Here is a 14,467-nt window from a genome sequence, read left to right on the forward strand (position 1 = left end):
CTGCATTAATGGTCCTGATTGTAGTATATCATTGCTGCAAAACAGGTTTTTCTGGTCTATATTCAGATTTTCTAGATTTTGAAGACTAGCTTTTTCTAATTATTTCAGATCTCCTACTAGGAATTTCTGTGATAATTTAGGGTCAAAACACAGCAAAATGCAGGAATCATAAATATAAAATCCAAGTTGAATACGGTATGAATATTTATATATCATATAAATATAAATATATCATATAAATATATCATTTATATATAATGTTCTACAATTATAAATATTATATAACAAAAAGTATAGGTTTCTGGATAATATAATTTGTGTTTGTTTGCTCTTTGCCAAAAAATAAAATGGGATTTCCCAAAGGTAAAGCATAACATCTCTATCTTTCTGTTTTGGGTGGATTTTAAAATAGAAAATGGCTGTCTTGGCTGATAAACCACTATTACTAAACCATATCTCAACTTGATGGTGCTTTTCTATCTATATAACCTCTATTTAATGTTTTCTTTTACCTAATAGAAACATTTCATATCCAAGTTATTATTACTTGGTAGAGTACTCTAGTACCTTATGCTGGTTTACTGCAGTAATCTCACCTGCAATTAGACTATGCACTGGGAGCTTGCCCTAAATGACTTGCATTAATATGAATAGTTTCCCCATGTCCTGGGAGCCACTGCTGTTCTGAAAAGAACTGTAACTGAAGCTTCTTCACTTGCTGGAAAAGGGTTTTCTATTAGGAATCTTTGAATTTCATGTTTCAGAATAAGCCTCTGAAGGTTTTGAAATAGGAGCCAACAAGGACAAGCAGACTTTGCATTTATTAGCTTAATAACATTTGCATATGATTTGTATTTGAATTAATAAGCTGAATATTTGGAGCATGAGATACCTACCAAGTTACTCAGTTCTGATTACGTAAATGTAAAAGACTGAGGATTAAGTTCTAAGTTGTTATATCTTACCACTATTATGCAGAACACAATTCTGTTTGAAGTACCCACAATTTCAAGTGGACATTTCTTTGGGCAATTATGGGACTAGTTTGTAGTTTTGTGTTTTAAATGAGCATGATTAGCCTGAGTTTCATTTGACATTGAAGCAAAGGACAAAGCTCTAGTAGTGCTACGTACGTAGTATATATCCTATCCAATTCTTTGATAATAATCTAATAGTAATAAAAACTAATCATAATTTGGGGGGTTTTAATTTAAAAAATTTAATCTCAAGTAATATTAAAGTCAGAATTAGATGTGAAATAGACAAAATTCTCTCCAGACCACTATAAAATTTTTAAGTTTGAAAAATAGAACTAGCAAATACTTTATAGCAGGCATTCCATGTCTTAAACCCTTTTCCAAAATTTCAAGTGTTTCTCAATTCCATATGGGATTAAAATGGACCAGTCAGAAGAATTAAATTTTGTTGCCTTTTAAACAACTTTTTTTTTTCCCTGTCATTTTTTCACATTTGGGGTTTTTTTTTTGCCAACCACTATTCCTTTAGGGGGACTTACAGACAAATTACTTTATTTTCAAACTAGTTGTAATTCTTAACTGTGAAGTATTTTGAGATATAAGAGATTTTTCATGGGTGTATACAAAGTTAGCAAGCTGTACAGCAGACCATGGCACTTTTCTTCAGTCAGCCTTATTTGTATAATATTAATTTTGGCTAATATAAGATTCCTTTGAGAACTCATTAGTAAATTTTGTTTAAGGGTGTAATTGGGTTTGCTACATGATGGCTAAAAGTTTGTCTGTTTATGTTAGCTTCCCAGTACATTTCTTAAGGCTTCTTGAAATGTTCTAAAACAATGCCATCCACAATAGCTTCTAAAGGACTGATGTTGAGGTAGAGAGAGATTTTTACAGCCATTAAATACATTTTTTCCTTGTTCTTCTTTGTGATGGTATCAGAGAGATTCAGGCCTTGTGGGGAAGAGAGTGGAATACAGCAGAGACCAGTACTGGTTCTTTGTTAATGTGTTGCTGCCAATACTAGATCTTTGTTTGTCAGCTGTGCCATTATGTTAGCTTCACTCATCTTCTCTGTAGAGATTCTCTCTGTGGTGGTAAACCAGGCTCTTGTTTGAAGCTTGTGATGAATGATTCTGTTCACAAACTTCCAGGCTGCTTTTCACAGTACTCTCAGATAACAGGCAAATCCACTTCCATTTTTGCCACCCAGCTCCAAATATCAAATTCAGGCAGCATATGAATCAGTTATATTTCAAATGACATGAACTTGCATGAACCTTCTGGAAAACATATTTGTATGTAGAAGTGACATATAGAAACAACCCTTCAACTGTTGCCACCAAAGTAGATAACAGCATGCCTGGATCATGGAGAAATCAAGCAAGATGTTCTTTCCCTCACAGGAGTCATTATCTAACAGGTGCAACTGAATTATAGCCGAGAAGGAATTTTGTTATACAGGCATCTACTCAAAAATATACATTTTATAGGCAGCTTCATTAGGTTTTGGGAATCGTTCTTCCTGGACATTTTCCTTGAATTTCATGTCTGATATGCAGGTTTTGGCTCATACCCATTACAGTATTCAGAAAGTTGAAAGGTATTCAGAAAGCTGAGACAGAGATCAATCTTCATAAAACAGGCCAGCACTTAATGAAAATTGTAGTTTCTAATACTGCTAAGTTTTGCAGTTCTGCTGGACCTGTTGCTGCACTAAAATAGTTGAATTTGTTTCATAGATCCTATCCAACTAAGTTTCAGGCTCTGTGCATGCTTTTTTGTGAAGAAATGGCCACTCAAAGACCTGATGCATTACATATACTTTAGTCTGACCAAGGAAGCCTCCAATGATGTTCAAAATACCCTACGTACCAGGATTTGTAGCTGATGCTTTAAAGCTCATCCCTACATTTTCCAGCTGCACATGCAGACATTCTTCAGGATTTAAGCAACACTGCTACAGGTCATCCAGAGTATGAGTAGGCAGTCTCAAGGAAAAAAATAATAGTTTAGAGCCTTCGAGATGTTTTTTAATTTTCTGTTAGTTGCATTGTCCATATGCATTCCAAAATTTCTCTCTCTTACAATGTGCCCCAAGACTGAGTTTATTTTTCAACAAAGACTGAAGAAGCAGCAGCTTCCCCTGGTCATGCTTTTGAGGCACAGGTGCATCATGATAGAAATGAAAATGGGCAGTGCATCTCAAAGAGGAGACTGCATCTATAAATAGAGTGATTCTTCATTTCTTTTTCGTGTTCTTTGATGCCAACATGCCCATGGAAAAAGAAAATGTTATGCTTACCCTGTTTGTTTTTTTTTTTGTATAATCATTAGAGGATTTTTAATTATACACTTACTGGCTAAAATTCTAATTTGGACTTGTCAGCCAGGACTGTCATGTTCGAGCTTGCGAGCCACTACTTAACTTGTTAAAAGGGACAATAGCTCAGATTATCGTTCTGGAAACAGACAGTGCCACCAGTTTCTGATGGTCAGCTTGGGTAAGATCAGTTATACTGTTCTACATTAGGAGCTGACTAAAGAGGAGCAAGTCCTTCTCTGTCAGAAATTGCATCTACATCTGTGGTGGCAGAAAATGTTGCAATTTTTTACAACATAATTTATTAGAATCAAGTTTTCAGTTTATTTATTTTTCTCTAGTGTTTTTACAGCCTTTTGTTTTTAACCTAAAACAAAAGTACAAAAGTAGTATTTATGGTTTATTGTTTGAAGTTAGAATGCAGTTCTCACCAGCAGACAAGCAGGGTGTTTTCTTATTTGTTTGGTGGAGTTTCTTTAAAAATTTGTTCCTTGTCCAGATACTTGGATTTCTCTTTCTTTAATATTTACAATGCAAGGAGGGAGAAGAAATGTACCAGTGTACATAGCTTTAACTTTACCCACAATGGTTTTTGCATTCTGCTTTGTGCATCATTTGGCCATCTGCATCTTGTTAAGACTGCTCTTTACGAAACCACTAGAAATAACTGATATCCTTTAGCACAGAGATACCTGCAGTAATATTCAATAGCATCCATATCAGGCAATAGTTTGCTTCCACAGAATTCAAGGGCCCTTGAATGAAGGACATTCATTGACTCTAGAAGAATGAATCAGGCCCATCCTGATTTTGCCATTTTAGACATGTGAGTGTATAAACACGTGTGCAATAATTATGGATTAGTACATGTGTGTTTGTACACTGTGTGGAAATACACATAGCTGTATGCATGAAAGGGAATTAAATTTTACCAATAGTCAGTTTGCATTGTTAGTAAAAACAAACAAAGAAAAAACCCAAAACCAACAAAAAAAATCCTAAAAATTCTTGGAAAGACAAAAGATGGCTTTTCCTTCCCTAACCTTTAAATCAAACAACCTATTATCTCCATGTTAATGTTTTGAGGTAATGTTGTGCTATAAAACAGAAATAGCAGAATCTGGTCTGTGTCATGAACAGGCATATTGCTGTCATTTAAATGTGTCTTTTAGTGTTAAATGTTTCATTATATTATTATTCTTTAATGTATTATTATATATTATTAAATATGATTTAATAATATATCTCAACTGTTTAAAACACATTTTAAAATGTTCCTTGAATAATATTATTTCAGTTGTTTTAGGCAGCTTGTTCTGTGTGGGATAGCTCTGAAGTATAAGCCAATTCTTCATCAAGAATAATTTTTTAAGATGATTTTTTTTTCCTGCCTTTAAAGATCAGGAGGGTACCCAAGAATGATTTCTAAGTGTTACAGTCATTATAGAAGTTCAACTTCCTTCTACAAGATGTTGGTTTTATGACACAAAAGTGTGTCATAAAAATTAACATTTAGTTATAACAAGGAGATGTTTTTATTTCACTTAACATCTGTAGCAGATGTGAAATATGTAATTATTTTTGTAAAAGACTTCATAACTTTCACGATTCTTTTGTTTGGCAGATCTTTCTTCTATTGGGCATTTTAGACAATTGATAAGCATTATTCAGTGGCATATGGTCTGAGTCTGACGTGCTTTGAAAAGAGTAGAGAGTAGTAATAATGAGGATTCTGTGAAAATGGGAAAACCAGCACAACAGATATGCTTTGAGAAAGTATGGGGTTTTAGCATCTTGAAACAATATATCACACTCAAAGGGACAGAATTGGGCTGCACAATCTGTTAGCTCATTCTTGTCCAATCTGGTCTCCTCCTTTCTTTTGGAGCCAGCATTGTCATCAACTTGCTGAATTATACTCTGACTGGAATGTATTTCAGGCACAGGGTAATGTATCTGCTTAAATGGAATCCTATCTTTCTACAAAAGCTTTTTAAGTATAATAAATTTAAAATATATAAAAAAAAGTTCTATTAGCTTAAAGTAAATGGTTCAACAGTTTACATATGTGCAGGAACAAAGAAAATTACTACTTAGTAGTTTGACAAAAATCTGGTTTGTTTAGGAATGAGAATAGAAAATGTAGAAATAAAGTTTATTTTTTAGAATAAATATTTTGCAGTGCTACCAGGTTCCCAAATTGGTTTTCAGGAGATATTTTTCTTTGTCCATCAAAAAAAAAAAAAAAGCTATGAAGTATAGCCAAACCTTTCAGCCTGCGCCTGATTCTGCTTGTGTATGAATCCAGGGAAAAATCTCTTCCTGGCATTAAGTTCCCTGCACTGGTGTTTACAGGTTTTTTTTAATGCAAATACAATGTGTATTTCCTTATATTATTTTAATATATTTTTTTCTGTTCTTAAGATCACATAGGTTTCATTTATCCTTCTGTGAGTGAAACTACATGACAGTTGTTTTCAGAAAGATAAACAGTAATTGAGTCATAACAATTCAGAAATGTTAGATTTGTTTTATAGTCACAGTGTTGTGTCTGTTTCTAGTTAATAAACCTATTAATTGTGCCATTATTTCTTAATAGAAAGTTATAATATTCTTACACTACACTGACATAAGGGAGTTACATTTTTAAATAAATTGTCATGAGAATTTTAAGCCTTGGATTGTGCCTGTGGGTAGAACAGTTATGTTTATTACAGTGATTTATATGAAAGTAAGGGGTCAGCTAAAAATGACTAGGATTCCCTGCTGCTAAAATGACAGGATAGCAGTACATGTGCCAGTGCTCCTGCTAAGGGTTCTTTAGTTTTCCTGTGGTAAATTACACTGCTTTGCAGGTATGACTAACAGCACCACAGGCCGCCGCTGTAATACGAGTCAGAGGGGAAAAAAAATAACCAGCACTGATTGTAAAAGCAAGAACATCTTTGAATAAATTCCCAGCAGTGCGAATTTAGGATGTTTTGTGCTGGCAACTCTGGCAGAAAGGTTTAGCTCAGGTTGTGTACTGGAAACAGCTGCCAGTGTAAAACCATGTGTGCTGAAGGGAGCAGTCTAATCACTATAGACTGATCCCAATCAGCAACTTGATCCCTGTACTGTTCTAGAGGAAAAGGTGGTTTTGATTCATTATTTTGCCAATATCATGTTCTTTTAATGTGAATAATGAAATTATTGTCTTTGGAATTTTCTTGTTCCCTTATGTTAAAGACATGACTATCATAAGGTGCTGATTCTTGTTGGGGAGAAGAAAAATCAATTCAGCAATGTAGTATCTTTTGTCAGTTCTTGAATGCAGAAACTGACTAAACTCTAAGTACATTTTTTTGTTTTTCACATATTTACCAATTTTGTTCTCTACTTTTTTCACCCTAAGTTCATATAGTTATCATTTCTTAAAGTGTGTACATAAGCATAAGGAGCCTATGCGGTATTAGTACCAATTAATAAACCTGTAGTAAAAAAATCATTAATAAGTTTAATAATATTTTTAGTATTGTATGTTGATGGTCAAAATTGTAGAGAAAACAGTATATGTGTTCCCCTTTTATCCAGATATTTTTTAGTTTTAGAAAAACAACTCTTTAAGATGGGTCATAATTCATGTTGTCTACACTGAAGTCACATGTCCACATGTTGACTAGAGAAATCAAAGGTTTGCTTGATTGTATCTAGATAGATAAACTTTATCCTTTAACATATCCTCCTTTCATTCATCTCTTTACTCTCTTTGACTTATCTACCCCTCTTCTTGCTTCCCTTTCTTAAATGGACTTATTCTCAATTTATTGAGTTTCTTTCTTTCGGCTCCCTTCCTTTTCAGCGTTTTATAGACCCTTTCACTCTTGTAAGCAGCCTTTTCTTTTGTATGTACTAGATCAGTTTATACAACAAACCTTCCATGTCTTATAGTACACGAAACTCAGGAACATCCAGGCAACTGCATTGTGAGGGGGGAAAAAAGTTTAGGAGCTTCCATTGACAGATGAAATTGATCTGTCAAAAGTTGAACAATTTCTTTTTTTAATTAGTTTCCCTGTTATTGCCATCAGTTGTGGTTCTGTTAGTCAAGATTACTTCAACAAATAGACTTTTTAAATGCTTTGCAATTTACTCTTCCTGACAAAATTGATTGATTTACAGAATCTATATTGTTTGTTTGTTTGTTTTAAAATCCTCAGTATGGTCTGTTATATTCTCTAGATTTTTTGTACCTTTTAAGGATTCTTTTTATAATAGTAGCAACCTGTTACTTGAGTTTAGAGATGTGAATCATTTTATTCACATTAAGGTGTCAGAATTATAAAACACAAGAAATATTTAGAGAGGTTACAATCTTGAACATCAGAAGTGAAACACCTCAGTCCTACGTAGAAATTAAGGTATCACTGCAGTCATGTGATGCTATCATATCTCAGTCCTTTGGAGAACTCAGTCTGAGATGAGGCTGAACACTGTGTCCAAATTATTCAGTTACCCTAATTTGTTCTGCACTACTGTTTTTTCTCTAACCTTGGCTATACCTCCTATGATCATGAATGATTCTGCCCCAGGTATGCAATATCATCATGCCACTGCTGGTGGCACCAGGAAACCACTAATAAGAGCCTAAATTTTTAAGTTCCTGGCTATAATTATATTAAAATCACATAAAATAATAAATGGCCTCAGAAATAAAATAATACAAATAATTTTGAAGGGCAGAATTACTCAACAAGACAGTTTTGTTCATTATTACTAAGAGGCTTTTCACGGAGGTCATATACAAAAATAAATAAGCTTATTATCAAATTTATGACTTGAAAATTTAGGCAAGAAAGTAGTAAAAACGATTCCAAGAGTCATTGACATCAGATTTTTAATAGTTAGTAATAATAATAAAAATAGCTTTTTATCTGGACTTCTCAAAGTTTTAAAAGAGCACACTTAATAGATGTTGGATTTCACTACAGACTTCGAGTCTGTAAACTGCAAACTCACACTCAAAAAAAAATTTTCAAATTAATTTGCATTTCAGCATGTGAGAAGGAAGCTTTCTTGATGAATAATAATTGCAAAATTATCAAACTGAGGAATAGTCTATCTGTTCAAAGGCATTAGAGAGAGCCAAATTTATTTTTCCTGACTGTTACTATGTTACTGGTTGCAGGGATTTGCTACGTTTTTATACCAGTCCTAACCCCTTTGATACTAGGGATTGCATTAAACAAACACAGAACAGAACGCACAGTATTTGTCAGACCTGTCAAGATATTTTCAGCATTTTCATTTCCTTGTCTGTGTTACTTAGCATGTCAATAAAGTCATGTGCATTTTGTATTCCACCCCCATTGTTAATATAGTATTTTTTTAGACAAAACCAGTCTTTTCAGAGACTGAAGAAGGCTCTGATTTCCTGCTTGTATAAACAGCCTAAAGCAAATTATCATTGCTACAAAAAAAAAAAAAAAAATCAAGATACCTAAACCTAAAAGTTGAAAATTTCTTAGTAATCTGTTCTAAAGCCTGCAATTATTCTTTCTGTTACAGATGAATGACATTATAGTCACAGTTAGAGATTCAAATCTGAAGCTGACACTTGCTTTTGGAATAGGCATGCACCATGCGGGTCTGCATGAAAGGGACAGGAAAACTGTGGAAGAATTGTTTGTGAACTGCAAAATCCAGGTACACATGTTCTTTTTGAATCCTGCTGTAATGAGTTTTACATGGAATTTTAAAAGTTGGCCTTTTGTTACATATACCTCATTAATCTTTCTTTTTGTCTTAGGTTCTTATTGCCACAAGCACATTAGCTTGGGGTGTAAATTTTCCAGCTCATTTAGTAATTGTTAAAGGAACAGAATACTACGATGGAAAAACAAGGCGTTACGTGGATTATCCCATTACAGGTACTCACATAAATTATGGAAATGTTCAAATCCTGAAATATATTTCAAGCGTATGCAAATGACCTGAATTATTTAGTAATTGAATGTGGATAAAGACTAGGAGAGATGAGGTAATGGTTTTTTCTTTGTTTAATGCAAGTTGTCAGAGAACTCTTAAGATTTTATGCAATAATGAAAGTATTTCTGTTTCACAAATCTTTTTTTCATTCTAAACTCCTTTAATGTGTATTACCCAAAATAGACATTAAACAATTAAAGGGGCAATATAAAGCCTAGTCTCTATATCTAGTTAACTAGGTAATCGTATAAAAGAAACTTTTCAAGAGTGGAGGTTTTTTTTTTAATTTCTTAAACCTTTTCTAAATAGAAACAAATCTTTTAACAGTAAACTTAGCCATGGTTTGAAATGCAACAGTTGAATCACACGCGCATGAGAAAATAAAATGTATACATAGTCACTTGGTAGTAGACAAAAAAACTTAAATTGCCTGGTATCTTCAGTGATAGAAAGGATACTTCAGAAATAAGCAGCTAAATTAAATATTTTAATTTCTGACTTGACACAGACTTTCATTGCTTTCTGGCTCTGGTAAACTCCAGTTTTCATAAACTGTTCTGCAGTGTTTTCAACAAACTGAAGAAAGTGACCCATGGAAGAACTTTTTTCAGAGTTCAGACAGGGAGAATATTTGTCTGGATGGTACTAAGCTTGAAGAATGAGGACAAGCTAAATTTATTCCAGGTTTCCTGTTCTGTTTTCCCTTTCTCTTTTCTGAAGAGAAGTTTATTGAATGTTCCTATGCTACGCTAGCGATGTGCACACCTAAAGACAATCTAAATGGTATTTGTTAGGTAAACACAGAGCTTGCATCTTTTTAGCCATGCACTGTCTTTTCATCAAGAGAAGCTTAGTAACATGAAAAAAAAAGCTCAAACTGAAAATGCTACAGGGGTTACTTCTTCAAATAACCCATGATAGAGCTTAATTTAGTGGTTAGTGCTCTGCAGGAAACTTGGGATCAGTTTCCAGACCAACTCTCTTTTTCAAAGATTCTGGTCTGACCTGGGATCTTAGCCATGCACACTTGTATTTTGTGACAGACTTTGGCTGATGTAAACTTAGTGAAAGCAGTCTCTGCAGCAAAGTCGTATCGCGCTTGTGCCGACTGGGAGAGCCGTGATGATCATTTATTACTGAATGGGGAAAAGTGGCGAGGCGAGGAATCAACGGAAGTTTTAAAATTTATGTTGAATCCATGGCACCGTCAGAAATCAGTAACAGAGAAAATAATATATTTAAAAGAAATCAGAGACTCAATAAACAGTGCAGACTTACTATGCTGTCAGAGGAATCTGCTGTACAAGCTCACACAAAGGCTTCAGGGAATGCTAATGCTTTCACTCTTTATTGCCATTTTTAATTCAGGTAACTTCAACACTGGGTGTTGTTCAATTCCTGAATTTTCAGTAAGATGTGGGGCAGGGGAGGGGGTCGATAGAATACCACCATCTGTGATGGAAGCATTCAGATTTTGTTGTCTGCACTGCAACAGAAAATGCAGATTCCTTATGTTATGAAGAAACATGTGGTGTGGTTTTCCTAAAGCATTTTTATTTTTAACTTTCTAGAGAGTATTTATGCATCTGGAACTTCTGTGGGATAGGTAGTACTGTTTTGCTGCAGCAATAAAATGAAAATGTAATTAATTTCTTAATTTCTTTCTGAAATACTTCCAAAAGTTTCACAATACAATCTTTAATGCTGCCCTCAAGTTATGCCTTCAATGTTCCATCATGGTATTACTTGGCTTCTCCCTACTAAAGTTACCTTTCTGTGTCAGGAATGCATTTGGCTCCAAGAAAACAGCTGAGGGCAGAATGAAACACTCTGGAGTGTTCAGCAATTTCCAAATAAGCAAGAACGCTTCTTTGAGTGAAATCAGAGGTTTTGGGGAGGACTTTTTCTCAGTTAACAGTCATTTATTTACTCAGCCAGTTGGATCATATTTAATATTTCAGGAGTTTAGTCCAGTGGTTAAAAGCAGCCAAGCAACATATAGTCAGTAAAGAAAATATTGAGTTTGGATAATTACATAGTGGATATTGGCAAAAATAATTTCCTAATGCTTTTTTGTAAGTCCATTTCCTATATAGTATTATGCACAATTTAATTTACCACACAGAATAGCAAGAAGTTGTTTCATCACCTTCCTGTGCACATACCTATTCAGAAGCAGCAGATTTAAACTAGTTTCATTTTACATCTTAACATCACTCCTAAGCTAACAAAAATAAACTGATAAAAACCATTGCTTTCTATACACAAGTCAGTACACAAGTGAAAATGTGTTACTAAAATCTCACAATTGGGCTGTCTGTTTCTCCTGTTATGGTCAGTTGATGTATCCCATTCTTTACTTTCTGGATTTTCCTTCCTCAACAGAGCTTTGGGCCAAAAGCTTATTTATTCTTAACTTGAATAAATAATTTCAAAATGCCAGGTGTTGCAAGCCACATACTGGGCAGGTATGATAGAGCTCATATGGAATACACAAAACAATAAAACTTGTAAAATAAAGATGTAAAACTTATTATTGCTTTCCATTGCTTCTTCTAAGTTAAATAGGAGTTGCAGGTACCAGAAGGATTCAGAGCCTTGGTGAATGAGACACAAAACAACCTATGCACTTCTCAAATGAAGAGAAGACAAACAAATAGATGATAAGCATGGTTATCCTTGGGGGCAGGTAGCAAGTTGAGCATGTTTTGCATAAGCTAGTATTTTCAGTGTTTCTAGAAGTCATTAATTAGGTTGAGTGTCTGAACCAGCTTTTAAATTTGTGTATTATGATGTGATGTAGGGACAACATACAATATGAAGCCATCTCTACTCCAGTGCTAATAACTAATATAACTTTTTAAAGTGGTAAATGTCATAGTGGTCAGTAATTAGAAATTGCCTATACTATTTTATCTCTAGAGTACTCAAAACCTAGGAAATTGTATCTAGCAGAAAAGCCTACATGAGGAACTTGTGTAAGTGTGAAGTCAAGTATTTGAAAATTAGGAAATTATAGACAATTGTCATTATAGCCTTCATGAGTTCTCTTACATGAGTTCATCTTTAATTAGATGTGAAAAAATGAGGGATGGATGTGGAATGGAAGGAGAGTAAAGGCAATTAATATTAGATATAAGCCTAGATTCTATCACAATGGGTGGTATTTAAGTGTACAAGAAGATTGTTTCTGACAGAAAGATGTTCATCATAACTTTATTTGAGATGGAAAAAAAACTTAGAAGTGTCAAATCCAATAGGGCATACAAGGCCAAAGTAATGCAAAAAACCTATATTGTACATTATACTGACATAAATACATTTATTTATACATCCAAACAAATATTTGGTTTATACATTATTGTCTCTCTGGCAGATGTGCTTCAGATGATGGGGCGTGCTGGCAGACCACAGTTCGATGACCAAGGAAAAGCTGTCATTCTAGTTCATGATATTAAGAAAGACTTCTACAAAAAATTCCTTTATGAACCTTTCCCAGTGGAATCAAGGTAAAGATAAAGCAATCAGAAAAGCTGATCAAACTATAAACAGTACTATAAATGAGGGATAGAGGAAATGGAAACAAAATCCCCTGTGCTGGATAAGTCCTAAATAGTGGGGTCAAGAGGAAGACTATTTAAAAAAATAAATTGCCCATCTTTATGTAGAAAAATCCTTTCTTCTTTGAGGTTTGAAGCACTGCTGAGCTCGTCAGTCCATTTCCAAATAATACCACAAGTGCCTCTCCATTTCTGGGTGTTGTCTCAGACATGCGAAAGCACAAGCTGTTCTTCAAGGGCAGTGTTTAGGACAACTATCCATGATCCTCAGAACCCTCTTTGAAATTCTGTGACAAGTTACTAATAGGAAAAAAAAACAAGGTGAGTTTCTAGCACTTTTTACCTAGAGTATTCTTGTCATTATAGATATCACATTCTTGAAAGTCTCAAAAGTTCAAAAAGTTCAAAGTTCAAGTTAACATGGTGTAAACTTTCTTATTAATACAGTTTTAACATATCTTTCCCTATAAAATTGCAAGATTTCTGTGAGAAGTGTAGAAACAGCACCTTTTTGTAGCCTCTTGGAACCCAGCTGATGCAAAGTTTGCTGTCCAACATAATGTAATTTGTGCCTAGATTTTGATATTTTTTATGTATTTAGTTCAATGAGAAGCCAAACTAGTTACATTGGTCTCCTGTAGAGGAATGTTTCACGGAGCAATGCTCAGACATCCAATAAAGCATGAGCATTACTGAAAGCTTTTCTCAGTGGCAAAGAATTCACAGTATTGTTCTCCTAAGAAGACTTTATCCCTCAACATGAGTGATAATGGGACCTCTATCTGCTCAGGAAACTTGTTGGCGTTTGAGAGTGCAATACACCTTTGAAATGTAGTTGAAACAGGCTGGTGTATTTGAAAGTTAATTTCTGTGGTGCACAGACAGACATGCAACTTTTGCAAACAAAGAATGTGGAAACATACACTTCATTTCCTTAGGAAACCACATTTTTTTTAACAGAGAAATTGCACTTAGCACGAAAGTCCAGGAGTTGAACTTCTTCAAAATTATAGCTAATAAATGAAAAGAGTGGTGTGATTAAAATGTTGATGATATATCCAAACTGCGTGGCATTAGCATAAACTAAGAAATATCTCCATTCCTTGGGAAGTGGTGTTTCAAAAGAAAGAAATCATATCTTCCATATAATAGTAGTAATCACATCTTTGTTCATGTTTGGAAGACATGAACATGGAAGACTATAAACATTCTGTGCTAGTAGCTCCATTTTTGTGTTTATATTTACTTTGTAGTTCTGATATATTCCATCTTTTATTATAAAAAAAGAATATTTGATAAATTTGCAGCTGAAGAGTCACATATTAATAACAATCTTGTTAAGTTCTCTGTAGGTTGTGAACCACGTAACTTAGGTATGTCTTGGTCTCTTTCATGATCAAGTATTTCATATCTTCAAAGAGATGCTAGTTGGGATTTTTTGGGGGGGTTTTAGTTTTGGAATGCTTACTCATCTGTTTTACCAAAGAGCAAATTTATCAGCTTTGTGTAGTATTTCCGATTTGTAAAAGTAAGCTTCACAGTTTTTTAATTAACCTTTTTTCTAAAAGCCATTGTTTACATATTAATTGTAAGACTTGAGTACTCAACTCGTAACAGTCCTTGTGCTCTCCCTGATTATG

The 14,467-nt window shown here is 34.1% G+C and overlaps 1 protein-coding gene across 2 annotated transcripts in view; it reads left to right on the forward strand.

Moving 5' to 3' along the window:
• Window positions 1–14,467, forward strand: part of ASCC3 (activating signal cointegrator 1 complex subunit 3) — a 251,081-nt gene that overhangs the window by 185,815 nt on the left and 50,799 nt on the right. For both annotated transcript variants that reach the window (XM_053937188.1, XM_053937189.1), the window contains 3 exons: window positions 8,848–8,985; window positions 9,089–9,209; window positions 12,644–12,776. In XM_053937188.1, the coding sequence (XP_053793163.1) occupies window positions 8,848–8,985; window positions 9,089–9,209; window positions 12,644–12,776 (392 nt within the window). The remainder of the gene's footprint in view (window positions 1–8,847; window positions 8,986–9,088; window positions 9,210–12,643; window positions 12,777–14,467) is intronic.

Source organism: Vidua chalybeata, chromosome 3, assembly GCF_026979565.1.
Source record: "Vidua chalybeata isolate OUT-0048 chromosome 3, bVidCha1 merged haplotype, whole genome shotgun sequence".
Taxonomy (NCBI): Eukaryota; Metazoa; Chordata; class Aves; order Passeriformes; family Viduidae; genus Vidua; species Vidua chalybeata.